Source organism: Pieris brassicae, chromosome Z (assembly GCF_905147105.1).
Source record: "Pieris brassicae chromosome Z, ilPieBrab1.1, whole genome shotgun sequence".
NCBI classification, from domain to species: domain Eukaryota; kingdom Metazoa; phylum Arthropoda; class Insecta; order Lepidoptera; family Pieridae; genus Pieris; species Pieris brassicae.
Genome location: NC_059680.1, coordinates 6,867,455 through 6,888,939, shown reverse-complemented (window position 1 = coordinate 6,888,939; position 21,485 = coordinate 6,867,455). Strand labels below are relative to the sequence as shown.

The following is a 21,485-nucleotide window of genomic DNA, read 5'->3' as shown; positions in this document are numbered from 1 at the left end:
ATTTTAAATTTGAACTCTGCATTTGGCAGATGTCCAATTCTCATAAAGACTAAAAGTAACCTCATCGAGTATACTGAAAAACAAATGCTATACTAAAATTTTATGAGGAAAAATCCATGATGGATGGTTTTATGATATGATAAATATATATTTAACCCTATATCAAAATGTATTGTCAGTATTTTGTTAAATATAAAACAACGGGGGTAAACGGGCAGGGGGCTTACCTGATGTTAAGTGCCCACTCAAAGCCTCAAACACTCAAAGCCAAAAGGCTCGCAAGTGCGTTACCGATGTTTTAAGAATTGGTACGCTCTTTTCTTGAAGGATGCTAAGTCGAATTGTCTTCAAAATATTGAGAAATCATGCGTATATATAAGTAGAAATTGATTGGTTCAAAATACGATGTCAAATGTCTTTAATGTCGGTTATATAACGAATAACGACCACGAGGCGCGACCGAACAGCCTTTAGCTGATTCTTATTTAGCTGTTTCGAAACAAATTTCGCGGTAGTTTGGAGATGTTCAATGAAATGAATCTTTATATAGGCGAAGTGTCGACTGTTGATATAAATGTTAAAAAAAAGAGCTTAATTAATCAGTTAATTTTGTGTATCGTAGTTGTGACGCAAATCAGCTAAAAAATCATTATCTGTTCGGAAGATTTTAAGAACAAAGATAAAAACCAATGTATGTATCTTAGAACACTTTTAATATTATCGCTGATGATGTTACTGTGAGCAGAAAAGAAAATCTTGTTGTTTAATTAAACTAGTTCATTTACATTGTTATAATTATAAGCATAAAAAAAAACATAACTATTATATATCTTATAGTTTAGATTTGGGCTCGGTAGCTTTATGTATAAACTGTATATAAACAAAAGAGCGTTTAGATTACATAACTAACCTTTACATTAAAAAGCTAATAAGATTTTTAAGCCTGGCTTACAATTTGTTCATAGAAACATACTTGTTACTAAAGGACTAACATTTCTGTTTATCACTAAAACTCTCATACAATATATGTTTTTATATTGTATTGCTTTGGAGTCCAAGAGATTATTATATTGTATTAGCCACCACCATATAAAAAAGGGTATTATCGTGAATTGTGTCTGATCATCCAATAGAGATGATCCTCTCATGATGATGATGATGATGATGATGATGAGAAACTTCCTCAACACCTCTTAAAAACTATAGTTAAGTGTTAAGTAGAACATTAAATGATAAATTTAAAGGTTTAGTTTAGGTTAAGTTAAACCTAATTAGCGATACAGCTGTCTTCCGCATTACAACATTTGGTCTGGACTATTGCCCTTTAGCAATAGTCGGTTTGGGGCTATCGTTTCAACTATAAATTGCATAGTTTGCTTGTTCGATAATAATAGTTTACAAAAGCGTCAAGTGGACTTATAACGGCCACAAACTAAATATTTAATCATTTGAATCATAAAGTATACGTTTTGTATTTTTTACAATACAAACAAATATTAACTATGATTTCAGATTTCCCTTTTTGTCCAATGTATACAAAATAAATCAAATATATTGAAATATAAATAAAGATTGTGAAATAAATTGATAGTTTAAGATGTATCGTAAGTTTATCTCACGTAAGTTAAGTCGTTGCAAAACCAACCAGTTAAACGCTAGCTCGCCACTGGGCTAGTTTCATTTCAAGCTGTTGAAATGTTTCGCATACACAATCCACGAATTAGGCATCTATAAAAACAGTAAGCCTTACAGAAGTAACTCTTAATTACACTTTGAAATTGGTGTATTATTAACATAAATACTAAAAGCCTATTTATTTCAGATGCTTTAGATTTAAATACATTTAGGTACCTCTACCTATATGTATATATCTATATTGGTGCCTTTTTGGAAAAGGCCTCGAAATCCCGCCATATCTGTCTGCATCTGCCATTTCATTAATCTGGTCTACCCACCCTCTTGCGTTTCTTTCTCCACTTTTCTGTTTCTGGCATGTGCCCCTTCATTTTTACTTAACTTTATTTATTTTCATTGTGACATCTACTACCTTAGTTATCCTTCTCTTAACATTAATACATATAAAGTAATTAAGCAAAGATGTAAGGTAAGGTAAGGTAGGGTGGACTCAATTTCCGCACTTAGACTAATCAAAGATGTATAATGTATGTAATTTCGTTCAATTCGGTTAAATCATGTATCGTTGAAATGTAATCAGTTAATTACTTTCGTGGACCAGAATGAGAATTTACTTCGTGTTATGAAATCACAAAATTCGAATTGACAAAAATATTTTACTAAAATACTTTAGGAATACAGGAAGTACTGTATGATCCAAATCATAAATCGTTTCCTGTTTCTTTGTTAATTAAGTTTTGTGTAATTAACGAATGAACGTGAATGGCGGATGAGTAAGAAAGAGTTACGCATCGAGTAGGAAATGTGATTCATATATTTTAGTTTACTATTAACTATGGTATGTAAGAATGTTTTTATTAGAAACCTGTTTTAAACTGGTTTTGTTTGTCGAATTAAATAATAAGAAATTATTATGTGACGCTACAACCCTGTTGTGTCTTGGCCATACATTGTATTTTTTCTTTCATAAATAATGAATCATTATAGGCAATTTGACTATGGAATAGCCAGTCTTTTGACTATGGTAAGATTTAGAAAGTCAGTTAGCGCAGTAGGCGGGTTACATCTGACTCCCGAACGCCAAAAATGTATAGGGTTTTGCCATAGTGGATTCGCGCTATAGAGTCCTATATAGTCAAGATTTATCGCTTAGTATTACCGAATGTCAAAAAGTATTTGGTTTCAATTTTGTTATTGGGCAAATCGAAAGCAATCCCGTGGTGCGTTGTCGGTGCATAGATTCACTATCTCAGTGTGAAGATTCACTCACTTAAACACTAAGCCAAGATAATAGTAAATTAATGACAATTAAATTTACTATAGATTATATGTGAATAATCACTAAATAATGTATTAGATTCTGACTATTGTTTTTTTTAAGACGGGTCCAGTTGATGCTAAAAGACCGTTATAATAAAATATAACGTGTTTTCACTGCACCTGTATAATGATATCAATTAAATTGTTTTTACTGTAATAATGCATTTAATTTAATTTGACATTCACGTTTATTTATCATTCAAGACGATAACTATTTAGAGTAACAATCATTAATTAGAACAGAAATTATTCGTGTTTATATGAAACGAAATTTAATATAGAACTTTGAGATCGCTTGATCGCTTTGTTTTTAAACATAAGGTATAAATAAAATATTGCCTGATAAATCGATTTTCCCCCGTTTAATCTGCTTTTGTTGAAAACTCCAACTCTGGCTTGTGCCTGTAAGGAGGAGACTAAAACATATTATGTCATACTTGATTATTTATACTTTGCGATGCATAAAGAATATGTGTGCTAAAAGCAAAAATGACTACTAATCTATTGTAAAAATGCGTTTTTCATTTATTTTTTTCAGCTGACAACAGTGAACCATTTAATTAATAAATAGTCATAATTTAAAAAAGTGTTAATGTTGACAAATTTTTGTAGCTAGCTTTGGCTATTTCAAAAATTGGAAGCATTATTAGTGTAAAAAACTAAATCTATTAAAAATGTTTTAGATCATTCAGTGGTACCAGTAGCAAAGAGAGCATTGGTAATGCATCGTCCTCACACGAAGACGATGGTGGGGATACCATGAATAGGGAGAACGTCACCAACAAAATAGCTGCTGGCATGGACCGCTGGCAGAATACAATAGAAGATATGATTAATCTACGCTCTTCGAATAACCATGCCTTCAAGGACAACTACTGGGTAAGTTAAGAAATATTTAAGTTAATGTTTCCGTTGCAGTATAAAATATACAATAAAATCATAATTTCAAAGATTGACACAGAAATTTGTTGGTAATGGCATTACTTACCGAAACAAGTAATGTGATTACTTCGTCTAAAACGAAACTTGAATTTAGTTCTCATAGTATCCGTGCTGATATCCCATACATCATTATCCGAAGTTCATTAGAAAGTAAAGCCTCACTTCATTAGTTTAAGGTTGTATTTTAAATAGTAACCGAAATAAATTTGTCCTAATATTGAGCAAGAGAATTTAAACTGTAATATTGAACAGGTTTATAATTATTTATTAGATTTCAATGTTTTCGATACTCATTATATTAACGTTAAACGATGACTTCGACTCCGTTGGATATGGTCTTGTAAATGTTTAATTGATAACACTGCCGAAACAATATAATCTTACCGACTAAGCCTTTTAAAACTAAATCACTTTTAACTAAAAGTGTTTAAAGTATGTTTTCATAATTTAGACAAAAATTTAACTTCTTGAGTATAAATCAAATATTATTCAAAACTATTATATTTCTGAAGATTTATCGATTTTATACGTAATACGTAAGAACCAAAGGAAAGCTGAGTATTATTATAGTGTACCCGTAAGAGTTTATATCACTTTATGATGCATTGTTGACGTAATGAGAGAAACAATTAAACTGATTGTTCTCGAGATAATACGAATCGCCGGACTAGATAGTGAAAGTGTTCAAAAAATAGGCTGTTGGATTAAGCCGAAATCTCAGTAAAAGTGTGGTAAACCGCCACGTGGTCGCGGTTTAGATATACGTTTACCTGTTCTAGGTTCTATACTCGGCTTAATATGTGTGTCAAGCTTGAAGAATCTTAGTTAATTAGATATAATGTAGTCGACGACATTTCACTGTAATGTTTCACATATTTCTACATACCTATGTACCTATGAATATATATATATATATATAAATATTATAATTTTGCGATTAAAATCGGGAGCTACAATAAGACAATGCTATTGTTAAAATATTAAACCATATCTGCAATGTCGTGATCATTAGCTTTAGTGAAAGTTTGAGATACTATCAAAATAATTGGAAGACCAAACACAAAATAATATGTACCTATAAATATATTTACCTATAATAGGGGTACGACTATTATACAGTACTCACAGTCGTTCAGTCCTCACTCCATCAATACCTTAGGTATTTAGTCATAACCTGAGATTTGTATTCGTCCGTTATAAATGGGAAAATTTATTTACTGGTTCCTGCTACCTAAATCCGGTTCTTAACTAATCGGGCATCTTTGTAGCTATGTTATATTTTTAAATATCGAGATATATTTAATTTGACATTAACTTAATGATTCCCCGACTACAGTCATTATACTATTCACGTACGTATTTTGTGGAGATCTTTACATAAATATTACATTTTTTATTGCATTGTAAAAAAATCCTTAATACAAAGCAACAAAAAAATTCAAAATTGAAATCAGGAACGCAACCGTGTGTATGTGGGACTGTTACAGAGTACTACTAACGCTACAATATCCGAGGGATTAAGCATTCGACACTTGTGAGTCGAATGCTTATGCTTATGCCAGGGTTGTCCCTGGAGTCATACGTACACGTTAGCTGGACACCGAGGAATTTTCTTTTTTTAAATTCGTGTTTGATCGTTTTGTAAATGAAAACATCATGATAATGTCATAGACCTAAAATGTCAAAACCAGAATAATAACTATAAAAAAATGATCTTCAGCTCCATTTATTATATATCCCATTGGACAGGCGACTTCAGGCGTGCGTATACGTTCTTGGTTACTTGTATATCATAAGAGTAACAAAATGACACTGTATTTAGTTACTAAGAAAGTCCAAGTACAAAGTAAATAGTCAATTGAAATCATAGCTGACTAGAAAAAGTAGAAATCTCGTTCCGACTGCATGCACTTGCTTTTCAGACCGCCTTCATTTTGCTCCATTAAAAACGTGCTATACTTGTACTGTTATGAAACGACTATACAAAGTAAGGGAATACAGCCTTTTTGCAAGACTAGATCGCGAGAAAACGGTTGATTAGGTATTAATTCCGTTATAAAGACACTTTTATGTTTGATTTCTTAGAATAGTTTAATGATTGAAACCACATGTCAACCTTATTAGATAATAAGGCCTGTATTTATCACAACACCTAGCTGGTCATAAAAATACTGTAAGTGAAGGCTCTTTTATTATGTTTATTTATTTGCTAGAAATAATTTTGCAAAACATGTGTAGCTGTTTGAGATTCACTATACAGCTGTAACATTTTTATGCTTTTCGTTCGTACTGTATTCGTGATTATAGTGTAATAAAGCTAAAGTAGAAGTACTTACTTCAAATCGTGGCCTGTAAGACCTGATACATTTTAAAGAAAGTCTATTGTAACTAATAAAATGCTAGTGTCATTTTTAATCCATCTATGTGTTGAGACTCGTGGCGCGTGACCAGCACTTAAAAAGGCCTGTGACTTGAATAATTAATCACCAGTGGGGAAATGCTATATATTATATTTAAAGAGTATCTAAACTGTTTTTTTTATATTTCCTGCTTCGGTTTCACTTGAGTTTTAGATTCTAATAACAGTTATTTTTTATTCAATGCCTACGACTAAGGCCTTTGTGTCAATACCATTGAAGTTAAACTATTTAAGCAAGTGAGATATTAGTTTAAATCCACCTTGCTTTTCTTCCTAGAGATTTTCGATTTAGACTAGCTATCATTTTAGTGTAGTGTAAGTTACACGTTAACACAAATACACAAAAAAAACTGTTATAATTCCCCATGCACAAACAAGAATGACCTATAAGTCCTAAAGACCTAAAGAAAATGTTTTCACATTAATGATAAAGTTCACAATCTTCTTCATAAGGCAAAATACCACTTTATCGCTTTAAAAACATAACTGTGAACTAAAAACTAAGAACAAAACTAGGTTAGTAATAAACAAATTACTAGTTGAAAATGTTAATGAAAAGAAATCGATAAAAACACAAGACAAAAGGAGATCAAGTGCTGTAATTACTTAGAGAATTAATTGCACGCGATTATAATGCGTTTACGAGAAATAAATACAATTATTTTGTTACATGCAGTTTCGTGTGAAGGGTTTGTGGGATTAGTTCAAAACTGCTTGGCTGTATATATTAATTATTTGACAAATAATTAAAGTTTATAAGTTTAATGTTCGGGATGACTTGCTAAAATGGAGAAATGTGGATGCAATACCGCATCTCGTTTCGGGTACTTCAATTAAATATTTTAGTTTAGTTAAATTATGTATCCAATTAATCTAAGTACTATTTTTACAGGCTCAAAACGGATTCGACGAGTTACGACGGTACGTGAAGCAAGGTAGTGATTTCAGCAAAGAATTGGCTGCGATTTTGCAAGAAAGGTAAACAATTTTACTGTAAATAAAAAAATATATGTTTATAATACAGGAATACTAAAGTGAAAGCTATTTAGTTGATAAGTTCGGGGATAACTGGTTAGAATCAAAACAATTTTTGAAGTGAAACTTTTTTATCGGCGTTAGAAGAAAAAGTACCGTCACATATTTCGGTTACGCATCATAAATTTCCGTTACACATTTTCTTGTCCCTACTACAGTTGATTAGAACAGATTCGAAGCCAGTAATACCAAAAATATATAATAACGATAACAATGAATAATATAGAATAATAACGGTAATAATTCTATTACAATTGATGAAATTCTGTAATAATCTCAGTAGTAATAAGGTAAAATGAAATAATTGTATTATTTCTATTCATGTCTATGATAATAATAGCCTCTTGTTAAACTTTATCTAATTTAACTGTGTTTAACCAAGTTCTGTAAAGTTGCATATAATAGATAATTTTTCAAAAAGTAAAGTTTAACTTCTTACACTAGTACACGCACACATTTTTTGTCTGGAATAGTTCACTTCTAAAGATTTTTAGGGTAGGTAGATCACCAAAAGATAATGTCTATAGTACCTACATTTGGACCGACCTTGTTAGAAGGCCGCTCGCTAACCAATTCTATCTTGTCTTTTAGCTCTTGTAACCATATGGTGTATATGGAATATATATTAAATAATCGAAAATGACCTAGCGTATTTGTTGATTGTTTTTTCTTAAGTGAAGTTGAAGTTAACACTTGCTTCTTGATGAAGAATATTCCTCTTCAGGTGTCACTTAATTACTTAAAGGTCGGCTGTTAACAACTTGAATTCTCGGGTATTTTGTACAAGTCGAAACCACATCTTTTACCCGGCACGTATCATGCCTTGAATTTTGCCCATCATTATAAGTTGCACCAAGTTGTATCGATGAAGACGCGAACGTGTCCGAGATAGTCGTATTTTAACCGTCTGCGTGAACTGGGTCCTGATGAAGAATATAAAGCATGCTTTTCCCAATATTTTACAATGTCCAGTACATTGTAAAATATTGGTAATACTGTATTAATAAGAATTGCATATAAAGACCAATTATCACAATGAAACAACGGTAAGGTGTCCTATGTCCCCATTGCGGTACGGGACATACCTACTTATCTTTTAATAACGGTCATCAAGGTTTCATTGTAAATAAATATATTTTATTAATACCATAGTGTTACGGCATATTTATGATTATTTATTGTTTGCGAGGTCTAGTTCAGCGCTTTGCACGTGAAAGACAAGCTACAGGACACGACTTAGGTGTTAATTTTATAAAATTGTGATTATTGGTATTTAAGTATTAGTGATAGTTATCGATAAAACTATTTTCGCTTTCTAGAAATGTAACTATCTAAGAACAATGCCGGGTTGTTTGTTTCAAAGCTAAACGTTTTGTTAATCACTTAACAATGATAGTTTATTTTATTTAATATTTTCTATGAAACACGCAAGTACTACAACTTAAGATAAAACTTATTTAAGTCGTATTTAGTACATGAACAATTTTTCGAGTGTTTTCAGTAATCGTGGTCAGCGCGGAACTACTATATCAAGCCTAGATAATAAAAAAACTGTTTATATGTTCAAAATATTCGTATTCGTTTTTATAAGGATTTATAGTTTTTTTATTTTAACAAATTGTATAACAACAACATTCATTCTCAATATTAGTATTATGTTATATTGTCTACCTCAATAAATGTTACATTAATAAAATATTTTATTAATTCAGATTAAGTACCTAAGAATAGAGCCTACAGCCCATCAAACAAAACTCTTCAGCTTAATAATATTCGATAGATAACATTGAAATCTACGGTTGTTTTATTGAGACGAGTCTGTGCCGTCAGCTAATTTTGCTATTTAAAGGTTTCTATCGACCTTGCATATAGCGTGCTACAATTACTTAATAGCATTAATACAAACGTTTAATAAACCGCCTTCATACAAGTAATTAAGTGCTAAATAAAAGTTAACATAATTGGCAATTATGTAAAATCTAGTTAGGATTATCCATCAATAATTTGTTTGTCTAAAGTTTTTAATTAAGAGAAAAGCAAGTTTTTAATAACGCTATAGAAATAGAGCAGTATTAGCCTAGTGTTGGCTTCAGCGTGCGACTCTCATCCCTGAGGTCGTAGGTTCGATACCCGGCTGTACGTTCACCAATGGAGTTTCTTTCTATGTGCGCAATTAACATTCGCTCGAACGGTGAGGGAAAATATACATAGAAAACCGGCTTGCCTTAGACCCAAAAAGTCGGCGTGCGTCAGGCACAGATAACCATGAAACAGATACCGAAATCTTAGGCCCAGAACTAAAAAGGTTTTAACGCCACTGATTTATTTTATTTTATAGAAATAGTCGCACTGTGGATTATTTGACTTAAGGTTACGGCAATGATCACAGATTTAGAAATAGATCGTCGCGTGGTAAAGCCAAGTGGGCCAATAGAGAACATAAATAACTCCGAGACTTCAACTCTATCAACACAATAACCTTAGATAAGATATTAACATTTTGTACTTTACACAACCGCAGCTATGTAACATCCATAAAAACTTAGTCGTTACGCCATGGCGGTTATATTTGTTATTAGTTCTTCCGCAATCTTTTTACGATAACTCATTTCAAAGAAAGCTAGTTATGGAATAATGTGTTACAGGGTTGAAGCTGAGAATTATTATTCAAAATGCTTGACAAAACTCGGTACGAAGTTAAGCAAAGCGTGCAAGGAGAGTGTAGGGTCTTGTGCAGATGCGTGGAAACATGTTGCAATGGAAATGGAGAAACGAGCCGAAATACATAGGTATTTACATAATGATATGCACTGTTTAGTCTTCGTATTCATGTGTTAATTTGTTTAACTGTTTACAGGAATTACTCCAGTGCGCTAGCAGAAGAACTAGTCAAACCGATGAAAATTGTAATCGATAATCAATTAAAATTAAGAAAAAAGGTATATAAAAGTGTAAATGCCTACGTGACAACTAAGTCATATAAAGGACCTAAATAATACTATTTTTTTAGATCGAAGGCAATGTGGATAAAACAACTCGTAGCCTAACAGATTGGAGATCAGCAGAAGTAAAATCAAAGAGGCAGTCTCACACCGCCGCAAGAGAAAACGAGAAACTCCAAGATTCTTCTCTCGAGATTAGGTTCGCATTGATATCGTAAAAAATTCTCGTCGAGACATGCGATATCATTATTTTTATTTATCTAGTTTACAATATCACATGTTTCTGTCGACTCCGAAGGATCCTTCAATTTGCTCTGCGATTAGCTACGCGATAATAATAATATGCAAGCAATGCGATTGTTGCCATGGGGGCGATGAGGCCAGAAGTTTATTTTTTATCTGTTCACAGCCGCATTTCACGCAGTTCAAGTATGGGCCACATTCCGCATTCTATCCTCACCGCTGCTCGAGCAGAACGACTCTCTAATTCAGCAAACGAGCGAGATGCAGCCAAAATGCAAGTCAAAAAACGGAAGACTGAGGACGCCGTAAAAAAGACTGAAGCGGAGTATTATAATGTTTGTGTACAAGCAGAACGAGCAAGGTATCTCATTAAACAATTAAATCTGTCGACTATTTGTTGCAATTGTAGTATTCTAATTATACGATTGTTTAGGTTAGAATGGGAGACGAGTGTCGTGAAGGGAGCAGGTATGCTAGAATCTCTCGAAGAAGAGAGACTCGCGCAGTTAAAGAGCTCAGCAGATTGTTATCTTCGGCTGACGGCCGCGGTTCCGCCACAATTAGCCGAGGTGAGTGTTATATCTGCGTAATTAGGAGAAACTTAAATGGCCGTTAAAATCTGATTGTGTCACTTTTTTCCAGGCAACGAATACTTTAGTGGGACCAATAAAGAATGCTAACGCTAATCTGGATATGAGAGTGGTACGCGGCGTTCGCTCTGCACCTGCCGGCGCTAGTGAGCAATTGCTTCCGGACTTTTACTGCGAGCACACAACATTGGCAATGAATCGAGAACGTCGTAAGCAAGTACGCATCACTCTTATGTAATTACCCTTGAAATTACGGCAATGTCAGTACATTGTCCTAAGTTTGTTCGGCTAACAATAGACTGTCATTGCTCGCATGGATCATATGATAACTTTCGATCTTCATTTATGTGGATAATAGAGAATAAGGGTCAAAGTCCATATACTAGAACGACAATTTAACTTTAATAAAGATGTGTAACTATTTTTGTAAAAGTTTGACATGACTTAAGACCTAAGTATTAGTTTCCACGGTAAGTGTTCAGAGGAGTTTGGACGTCGAGGTAGAATACAAAATTCCACCAGTATCACCTCGACGTCTGCCGTTCCACTGAGTGTTTCAGTCGCTCACGACCGCAGTGTGACACCAGCTGCCTACTAAAGTATTTCTGAATAAATGCGACTTAGGGTCCTTCTAGGGACTAGGGACTTTAGGGTCTAAAAAAAGACTCACTTATCTCACACTCAAAAAATTATACGAAACACCAATATTAAAAGTTGCATCTTATAGGCATTACTGAAAATACTGCAACTCGTGAAACAAGATATCGAAAGAGAGCGAAAATCAATGCAAGGTCTTGAGAAACTATCCATGGCGATGAAACAGACACCGACGTTTGGTAATGACGATTCCCAGCAAAATGTTGCTGATAAATTGTACCACGTAAGTTATCATTGTTTCAATATACCTTGTAATCGAGTGAATCACGTAAATGCGAAACTTGATAATGACTGTTATATAAGATCTTCAATGTACTTTACCGACTCAAATAATTTCAAAATTTTGGCGAAATATTTAAGATTCATTAGCATTAGGTTCTCATTAGTCAATAATGCTTGCAATATTTTTAAGTGTTAAAATAACAACTAACCTGACTATGCGCTTTACGTAATACCAACAATGTTTCTTAATATAATCTTTGATTATACAATTGGGTAATCATTATAAAAAAATTAACTCGTATATTTTCAGATGAGAGCTATGTTGACATACTTAGAGGCGATAAGATACAAAATTACGTCAACGTTAAGTGAAATAGACAATCGAACAGCAGTTCAACATCCCTTGGCAGCACACATACAAGTTATAAGAGACAAGCAGGGATTACAACAGAGCATACTTAAAGTAAGTTGTATTTTACTTTAGGTTGTAGAAACTGGGGCAATAATGAGATTTGAACCTATAAACCCCTGAGTATATGTAGAATCTGTTTTAAAGAATGTCATTTGTTTCATTTATGGCTTCTAATATGAATGTACAGTTGTGCTATTGATTTGAGTAAAATGTCATATTAAATATTCACAAAACGCTATTATAAGAATAATGAAAAGCAATTGGTTATATACTATGCTTACTCTTAAGTATAGTTGAACCTTGGTAATTTATAAGAAAAAAAATCTTATTTTGAATATGTGATTCCTCTTCTAATTTTTACGTGCTTTTCTCAGGTGCCGCCATGGCTTCAAACTGATTATCAAAACGAGGTGAACAAAAATCTCCAACCAAATTACACAGCTCTTTCGAAGAGTGTTAATGGGGGGGAGGAGAAAGAAAGAAGAGATTCAATAATGAGTCGCGCTTCTAGCAAACTAAGGATAGAACACCTATCGTTTAGGAGGAACACGGAACACAAGAGTGCGCCTACCACACCCATAAGTTCGGAACTTCCGTCGCCAACGGCTAAGCCCCCTCCTACTCCTGAAGCGCCACCTCCACCTGATAGCCCACTGGATTGGAGTGAACGCGGCGCGGGCGATGGTCTATCTAACCAGCATGATAGCGATTTCGGTAATATCTGTTTTGAAATAGTTTCCAAATGTATAATTGTATCTAAGGTCCGGGATTTAATTCTCGAAATAATAATTGGCAAAAAGACTTCGATTTTCTTTAAGAATTTTTAAACGATTTGATTTTATTGTTCAAACAGTCAAAGCGTTGTCACTCAACAGTTGAATTGTGTGAAGTGTATTAAGATTTTTCCTCTAAATCCATTTATGTTTTATTACAGATGAATTCTCGTCGCAGAGCGATAGTTCAACAGATTTAAATTGCTTAGACAAAAATGACGGCAATGATGTAACTCCTCAAAAGTTTATTGGAAAGTGTAGAGCACTTTATACATATGAGGCAAGGTTAAACGATGAACTTACATTAGCACCAGGTAAGAGAAAAGATAAATATTACTTTAAGATTTAACGGATTGAGACGTAAATTAAAAAAAATGGACTTAATAAAACAGGCAGAAAAATATACTCAGATATTTAAGTATTCGTTATAACTAAACACTGATAATAAAATGCCTCTCAATATGTTATTTTACAAAATGTCACTAATGCGGCCCAGCTGTAAGTTTTTATCCACATTGACTTATGTGTGGGGGCCCTCTATTGTTAGCTTAGTGAAAAATTATACCTCTGTATAATTGTTTGATACCTGCGGGTGTGACAGCTCTATAAAGATTCCGTCCTTTTTGACAAAAATATCTTTCGCAGGTGATATTATAAACATATACGAAAAACAAGACAGCGTCTGGTGGAGTGGGGATCTCAATGGTTCCTTCGGCATATTCCCCTCTTCTTACGTTGAAGAAATAACATCTTGTATATAAACTTAAGGTTTATTGGAAAGTGGTTGTTGCATTTAATACTATTGTTATTTATATATTTTATTTGCGGAGAAGCGAGAGTTTTATATTGCTATTACCTCGTATTTATGCAACATAATAATTAACTGCAGTTGTTTTAATTAAAAGTCTTACTACACGCAAGCCTATATACATTTTATCAAAAAAATATCCTTACAAAAAACAATAGCCTACGAATTGACAATATAAGTGCGCTTGATGTAAAATCCGAAAGCTAATAAGGCTTTACGTAATTAAATTACAACAAATTGCAGAGTTATTCTTACGCGCATTCTTTATTTTAAATACATTTTAAAATTAATGTTTTCTCATTATACATACATAATCTAAGTATATAAACAACAAATAGTAAGCCAGACGCGTGCTTCTGTTTCTTATTAATGATTGTCAATAAAAACTTGACTGCACAACGCGAAGTGATAACTATGTTTATACTATATTAACTTGTATCAATCTATAGAGGGCATGTAAAACCCCTTCTGAAATTAATGTAACATCAATTTTCTTCAGAAGGACTATGAGTACATACACATATGTAAATAAACTTGTATTAGCTTAAAACTATTATTTAAGTAGTAGCAGATTAAGTAGTGCGTCGTTATGTAAATTAAGATTGTAATATCTTTTAATAAACCAAAGTATTTTGTGTAATAACATGATGAATGATCTAATATAGTTATTATTCTTATTATTGTATGAATTATTTTCAAATAAAGGAATAGACTGCGAGACACACCAAATCAAAAATATTTATTTTAAAATACACGGTTGGTTTAAATAATAACCTTATTCCACACACTTCCTCAGTTATATACAATATATTATATGACTTTTCCTTAGAACTATGTAACAGTTTAAAAATATAAAAAAAAAAACATTTTTTACTTCTGAGGCTTAAGCTAATAATTCCTTATTTTATGGGTTTAAGCCCGAATTTTGTTGTTTAACACGCCCTGGTTTGCAATCGCAAGGTTTAGGTAAACTTTTAACATTTAATGATGCATCATTAATTGAAATATGTGATCCTGATTATTTCGTCTTCTAGAATGTTTGGTTTAGTCGTAGCTTCGATTTCACGACTTGTTTCGATTAACAGTGAAAGGGATTTTTGATCTTCTAATTCCTTTTCGTCTGTTGCTTCGATCACACTATTTTCTTTTTTACTATCATTTGCTATAACTTCCCCAACGTGAGAAACAACGGTACTCAGTTCACGACTTGTTTCGATTAACAGTGAAAGGGATTTTTGATCTTCTAATTCCTTTTCGTCTGTTGTTTCGATAACAATATTTTCTTTTTTACTATCATTTGCTTCCCCAACGTGAGAAACACGAGTCGAAACTTTCCTTGAATTCGGTTTCTTCGTTCCCTTTAAGTGTATCTTGGTCTGCATTGAAATTCTCAGGTTTTCATGTAGTGCAACAAATTTCTTTTTCAAAAGCTTTTAGCTTAATCATACTGGGCTCATAATTATCATTCACGTCATCTTGAACAATAGACGGTGACCTCCCATCATCTATATTAATTTTGACCAGTTCAGAATGTGTTTCACTATCATAAAAGAAACCTTTAGTATTACTGGATAAATTTTTACCAAATTCATGGCGACAACGATTTTGGACGATTACAATTTTTTAATTCCAATTCGAATTGTTCGAACTGAACTAACGAATCGTTTCTGTTCTGTTTTCTCAGGAATTACATTATCTTTATTAAAACTGAAAGAGCCTTTGTTACCCAATTTAAAACTGACAAGGGCCAAATTGCATTATTCATTATACAAATCATGAGAAATCGGGAGATATTTGAGATATTACATAACATTATCATTTGATTCGACACTATCATCTTTTAACGTGTCATCCAATTCCGCAACACATTGTCCGATTCATTATTATCATCAATTACTAGACTTTGTCGAAGTAATCTAGTTCTTTTAATATCTTCTTTTTTAAATGTCGGTTCGAGACTTTCATTGCACAATTCGTATTGTTCCTCATCACTATCGGACTCAGTTATGGACATGTAATCGTTTGATACATCTTCAATACCTGTTAACGTTATTGGTGTATATATTAATAAAATATAAAACTAGTTTTGTTTATATAAGATTATTGATACTAATTGCATAATTCATTACCATCCCTCTCTTCAATACATGCTCGTAAATACTGAATTTCTTCTTCTGCTCTTGCACACGCTAACTCCCGGGTCGTTAATTTCTCCTATAGAAAACGTTTTATATATACATACTGCTGGAATAAAATATTTTTTAATTCTTTTCCCATATGAATACAATTATTAATAAACTTAAAATACAAGTTTCTCTCTCTGGGTTAGTAATGTTTCGCAGTCAGCTGCAGAGTAGGATTGATTGTGCAAATGATTTGTTCCTACCAATTATTTTTAAACTTTTATATAATTTCGTTTGAATATGCTTTGTAAATACCTTTAGTGTAGCAATTTCAGTCATAAGTTGATTAATCTGAAATAAAAACAACAACTATGTAGCATCCTAAAACCAGTTAGGATTTCTCATTATTATATTTGTATTATTTTAATTAAAATCAGTTATTTTTTAAAAATTACCTTGATTCCTTTCGGCCCGATTTTTTCTTTTAAATCACTTATCATTTCCTCATATTTTTCTCTCAACTCCTTTATCTATAATAAATTTAAAAACCAACCAAGACGAAAAATATATATCATTAAAACAAAAGCACGAAAGTTACTATAATTATAATTTTACCAAGCAGTGTTGTGTTTTCTGTAAAATTTACACTGAGAAGGACAGATTACTGATTCTTTAATATAATGGCAAGATTACTGTATTTCTCAAAATACTGCAATTGGACTGATTTTGTATGAATAAGATTTTAGGTATTATTATTTATTAAAATACCTCTCTCTTAAGCGCTTCTATCTGAGGCTCATAGAACTGCCGACTGCTCTCCTTTTCCAAATCGACTAACTCTCGCGTAGTGGCTGCATTTGTTGCCTTTTTTTCGACTACCAAAGCTGTCATTTTTTTAATAAAGTTTTGACTTCTGAAATTTAACAATATTAACACAATTAAAAACATGTTTATGCATTACAATTATTTAATAAGACCATTATTTAAATCTAATATGCCCACTAAGGCTTAGGCCCACTCAAAATCGGCTCAGTAGTTTTAGAGATATACCCATATCTCTACGAATTTCCTTTTAAATTGACAAGTATTTGAAGTTGGTATACTTTTTAAATATTACTTTTATCTATACCCTTAAATTAGTGCTGACTTATTTTTACAAATCGAAGTTGTGCGGCGCCGCTAACAGGACCTTCAGAAGAAGAGTGCGACTGAAGAAAAATACTCCTTAAATAATTAACTATTACAAAAAGGTTTTTCAAATTTGTTTATGTCTGTAACGAATAAACAAAAAACTACTGCTATCTCCCTGAGTAACATAGGCTAAATCAATGTCTAAAATATATATGAGATTGCAGCATGATCGCCTTAATAACATTGTAGTACTGCTAGGCGACTAGCACTATGACTTTACTCACTGCAATAATTCAACATTCAGTCTTTCATTACAGGAACGAAGCTTCATTAATTCGGCACATACACTGTTATTCAAATCATGAGTGCTACTCTCACGTGAGCTTAAGTCATCGGAAACTGTGTTGTTTATTTCTGAAACAAAGTAAATACAAACTGTAATCAAGGGGAAAATAGTCTTAAGGTGTATAAAACATATATTTTAGTGTTTTTTTTTCTTTATGACAAAAAAGGTTTATCTAGGTGTGCATAGATACTGGCCACCTTTAAAAAAATGTAATTTAATTGAGAATTCGTTTTTATTTAGCTCATATGTGTATCTGTAGTATGTATCACTCAAAAGACAATGCGATTTCATCCTGTAATAAAAAACAACAAGACAACAATAAATGACCTATTTCAACCCTCGATTGAATAAAACCTTGAAATAGGTCATTTACGTATCTTATACGTTTTTTTTATTAAAAGAAATAACAGTTGTAATTGTTTTTTTTAAAGTTTAACATTTTAGTCTAAAAATTTGACTTTGCCATAATATTTGCTTTGCTGTTAATTTTGTGTCAACTCACGTAAGTCCTTAGCAACAGCGGCCAATTGTAGCACGTGTCTAGTCTCGTCAGCGTATTCGGGTGAAGGGTTAAGCGTGATAACCACCGTGACCGATTCGCCGCGAGTGCCCGATAGACCCGCGCCCAGGAGACGAGTTAACTTTGACTCACTGAAATGTTCAGAAAATTTGAATACATTTTTTAAAATTATAGTAACTCTATCGCTAATTAGCAAGTGTTACTATTATTTCCTACCCATTTTATACTTTTAGGGACATAAAAATTACAGTTTAAAATATATTTAAATAAAATAGTCTGCGGCTAGTTATTTCGGCCGCTAAGGATAAATACAACTTCTCGACGTTAGCCACTGGGCCTTCGAGTCGGTCTGTCAGTAGTAAGACTGGTAGATTTGAGTAAGCGCACATCCTTACTCCAAAAACTCAAACGCGAATGTAACATTGTGTTAGGAGGTAGTTACCGATATAATAAAATCTATTAGATATCAAAAATTACAAGTACTAAAACGCCATTGCGTAATAAAGAACTTTGAGGCTCGAAAGTCTCGACCAATTTTTGAAATGCGTCTAGTTATAACAGTCATGTCTAACCAGCTTTTCTATTAAAATTATTTTATATTTGTAGTCCAGTCATTACGTCGGAAAATCGGGTTAGAAATGAAAATGAACCGAGAAAGCCAAATTTTCATCCCCAGGAATTGGCGGCAGACGAATTACGGGCTTGAACCAATTTGCACCATAGCCGCACCCGCTCCACCTGAACATTTGAAACTCATTTAGTGCAAATGTAAAGGAAAGTATGGGGCTGCTTGTGGCTGCAAGAAAGCAGGAATAAGTTGCTCGGTTATTTGCCTGCACTGTAGTGGACAATGCGACAATGTCGCCAAAGTCGAGATCTTATTCAATCACGATGATGAAGATTACGATTTTTCGACGGTCACAGCATCATTTTCTTCGATTGAAGAATTTTCACGACTCGAAGATTGTACCGAGGAGGAACTTCAACAGCTAGGACCATCAAAACGACGACTACCGTGTTAAAAAAATTATTTTTGCTGCATAAAAATTATTTAATTAATAAATTTCATATGTTTGATTCATAATTTGGCTGGTTTATTAATTTATTTTGAATAGAAATAATTCCCTGAACAACCATTCATCCATTTTTACGCGTGGCCACAACCGTGCGAGCGGCTAAATCGAAACAGGGTAGGGAATTTGTAGGTCTGAACACGCTCTCGAAGTTTTGTTTCGGACATTTTTCGATATCTTTGACGTGAAAAAAGGAAATGGCGAAAAACAATTTTTTTTCCCCTAAGTTGTGTTTCTTTTTATTGATATCTCGATAACGATGATCGATACGTGAAAAATGTACCTTAAAGGACCTTAATTATAAATAGATCGTGCAAGGACCAACAGCGTGTTCTTCAAAAAATTTCGTATCTCAACGGGGAACCAAGTTATGATGAAAAAACGGAATGTAACTCCTTTTTCAAGATGGCGGAAATTGCAGAAGGTTATTTTGGTCGAAAATTTGAACTTACGATTTTATAGCCCCACACGTAGTATCTAAAATTTGGCTTTCTCGGTTTATTTTCATTTCCAAGTGTATATAATGACTCAAATGGAGATTGAGGTTTGCGACAACAGACCTTAATATATGTTTTGGAATCAAATAAACTGGAGAGCAAAAAAATCGACTCAATTCATACTTTCGCACTCAAAGTGCTCTAGGTTTAAAATTAAGACCTAAATCTCAATTTAGGTCATAAATTCTTAAAGTTAGGTCTTGCCTTAAAAATAAAAACAATGATGGCAGAGTTAACTTTTAGACAACGTCACAATAGTCGAGGAATGGTCACTGTATGATTTCGTACTCGTTTACTCAGTTAGCATTGCGCAACCTTAGGGCGTACAATGGGTATAAAAGGTGACCTACCCCTATCACCCTTATCAGTTGACCGTGAAACGTCAACAGGTACACATCTTCTCAATCTCCAAGGAAGAAAATTTCCCGGAAATGGATACAACAGCAGAAGTAGCGGCTCAAGCAGTTACGCTTTTGCAACAGGGCTGGAGTCAATGACAAGTGGCTCGTACTTTGCAGATAAGCCAGTCAGCTGTATCAAGAATATACCGACGGCACCAGGAGACTGGTGGCTTTCACCGACGAAGAGGATCCGGTAGAGGTCGGTCCACTTCGGAGCGAGACGATCGCTTTATCGTCAGTACTTCGCTGAGAAATCGTTCTCTCACCGGGGTTCAAGTTCAACGGGAGCTTCGAGAAACACGTGGGGTAGCTGCAAGTTCTTGGACAGTGAGAAGAAGACTCAAGGCAGCAACCCTCACTTCAAAAATACGAGCAACGGGTCTCAAATTCATCGAGCAGCCCGGCTACGTTTTGCAAGAGAACACGTCGATTGGACTGAGGACCAATGGCGCTCAGTTCTCTTCTCGGATGAAAGCAGAGTATGCCTACATGGTAGCAACAGAAGGAGAAGGGTGTATAGAAGGCCGGGGGAGCGATACGCACAATGCTGCATAGCAGAAACTGTTGCGTACGGAGGAGGTTCCTGCATGGTGAGGGCTGGCATTTCAATGGATGCAAAAACCGAACTGGTTTTTATCGAAACTGGCTGCCATGTGGGAGGTTTGACTGCAAATCGGTATATTGAAGAAATCTTGGGAGACCACGTCATCCCATACGCTGGTTTTATTGAAGAAAACTTCATCAATGAGGAACCGATTAGAAGCTGTAATCAGAGCAAGAGGGGGTAACACCAGGTATTAAAGCTGTTATAAAGTTTATTTTAAAATGTTATGTTGTTTTTTCTTTTAATTTTTTATCCTTAATTTTTCAAGTTTCAGTACTCGCAAAGTTTAAAAGCATTTCAATTCAGTACTCGCAAAGTTTAAATTCATTTGCAAGCATTCTTCAAAAAAAATTGTGCAAGATAAGAGTATTTGTACTCATTATAAAGCTAACATCTAGAAATTAATTATTTTACATCTTAATTTTAAACCTAGAGCACTTTGAGTGCGAAAGTATGAATTGACTCGATTTTATTGCTCTCCAGTGTATTTATATATGTTAAATGATTTACTCTATAAGAAATAGTTGTATTAATAGATTTAAAGATTACCGATAAGGTACAACAGCGCGGTTAGCAACGGCCTGCTTCCGTCGAAGGGAGTGCAGACATCTCTCCAGGACGTGCAATGAGGTGTTAATCGCACGTGACTCCTTCATACGAGCGCCCGTGTTACGCGTACGACGCGCCCGCTCGGTTCCCGCCAAGTCGCATAGACGTACGCATGACGTTACGATTCTGCCATCTGGGTAATTATTGGATGGTTTTAAAAATAAAAACCATGATATATACCTA

General features: G+C 33.6%; 2 protein-coding genes across 3 annotated transcripts in view; one reads left to right on the top strand and one right to left on the bottom strand.

Annotated features, from left to right (window-relative positions):
• LOC123718725 (nostrin) overlaps positions 1-14,675 on the top strand; it is a 38,656-nt gene extending 23,981 nt beyond the window's left edge. For both annotated transcript variants that reach the window (XM_045675469.1, XM_045675468.1), the window contains exons 2-14: positions 3,639-3,834; positions 7,209-7,294; positions 9,997-10,140; positions 10,209-10,290; positions 10,362-10,492; positions 10,703-10,897; positions 10,970-11,105; positions 11,179-11,343; positions 11,854-12,006; positions 12,316-12,468; positions 12,792-13,131; positions 13,352-13,504; positions 13,836-14,675. In XM_045675469.1, coding sequence (XP_045531425.1) covers positions 3,715-3,834; positions 7,209-7,294; positions 9,997-10,140; positions 10,209-10,290; positions 10,362-10,492; positions 10,703-10,897; positions 10,970-11,105; positions 11,179-11,343; positions 11,854-12,006; positions 12,316-12,468; positions 12,792-13,131; positions 13,352-13,504; positions 13,836-13,951 — 1,974 coding nt within the window. In that variant the 5' untranslated portion in view covers positions 3,639-3,714 and the 3' untranslated portion in view covers positions 13,952-14,675. The remainder of the gene's footprint in view (positions 1-3,638; positions 3,835-7,208; positions 7,295-9,996; positions 10,141-10,208; positions 10,291-10,361; positions 10,493-10,702; positions 10,898-10,969; positions 11,106-11,178; positions 11,344-11,853; positions 12,007-12,315; positions 12,469-12,791; positions 13,132-13,351; positions 13,505-13,835) is intronic.
• A 485-nt stretch (positions 14,676-15,160) lies between these two features.
• The window catches only part of LOC123718792 (kinesin-like protein subito), an 8,599-nt gene continuing 2,274 nt past the window's right edge, over positions 15,161-21,485 (bottom strand). Inside the window, exons 7-14 of the mRNA XM_045675581.1 lie at positions 21,243-21,435; positions 18,101-18,249; positions 17,537-17,666; positions 16,890-17,034; positions 16,577-16,651; positions 16,368-16,472; positions 16,128-16,212; positions 15,161-16,038 (exon numbers count right to left, since the gene is read on the bottom strand). Coding sequence (XP_045531537.1) covers positions 15,839-16,038; positions 16,128-16,212; positions 16,368-16,472; positions 16,577-16,651; positions 16,890-17,034; positions 17,537-17,666; positions 18,101-18,249; positions 21,243-21,435 — 1,082 coding nt within the window. The 3' untranslated portion in view covers positions 15,161-15,838. The remainder of the gene's footprint in view (positions 16,039-16,127; positions 16,213-16,367; positions 16,473-16,576; positions 16,652-16,889; positions 17,035-17,536; positions 17,667-18,100; positions 18,250-21,242; positions 21,436-21,485) is intronic.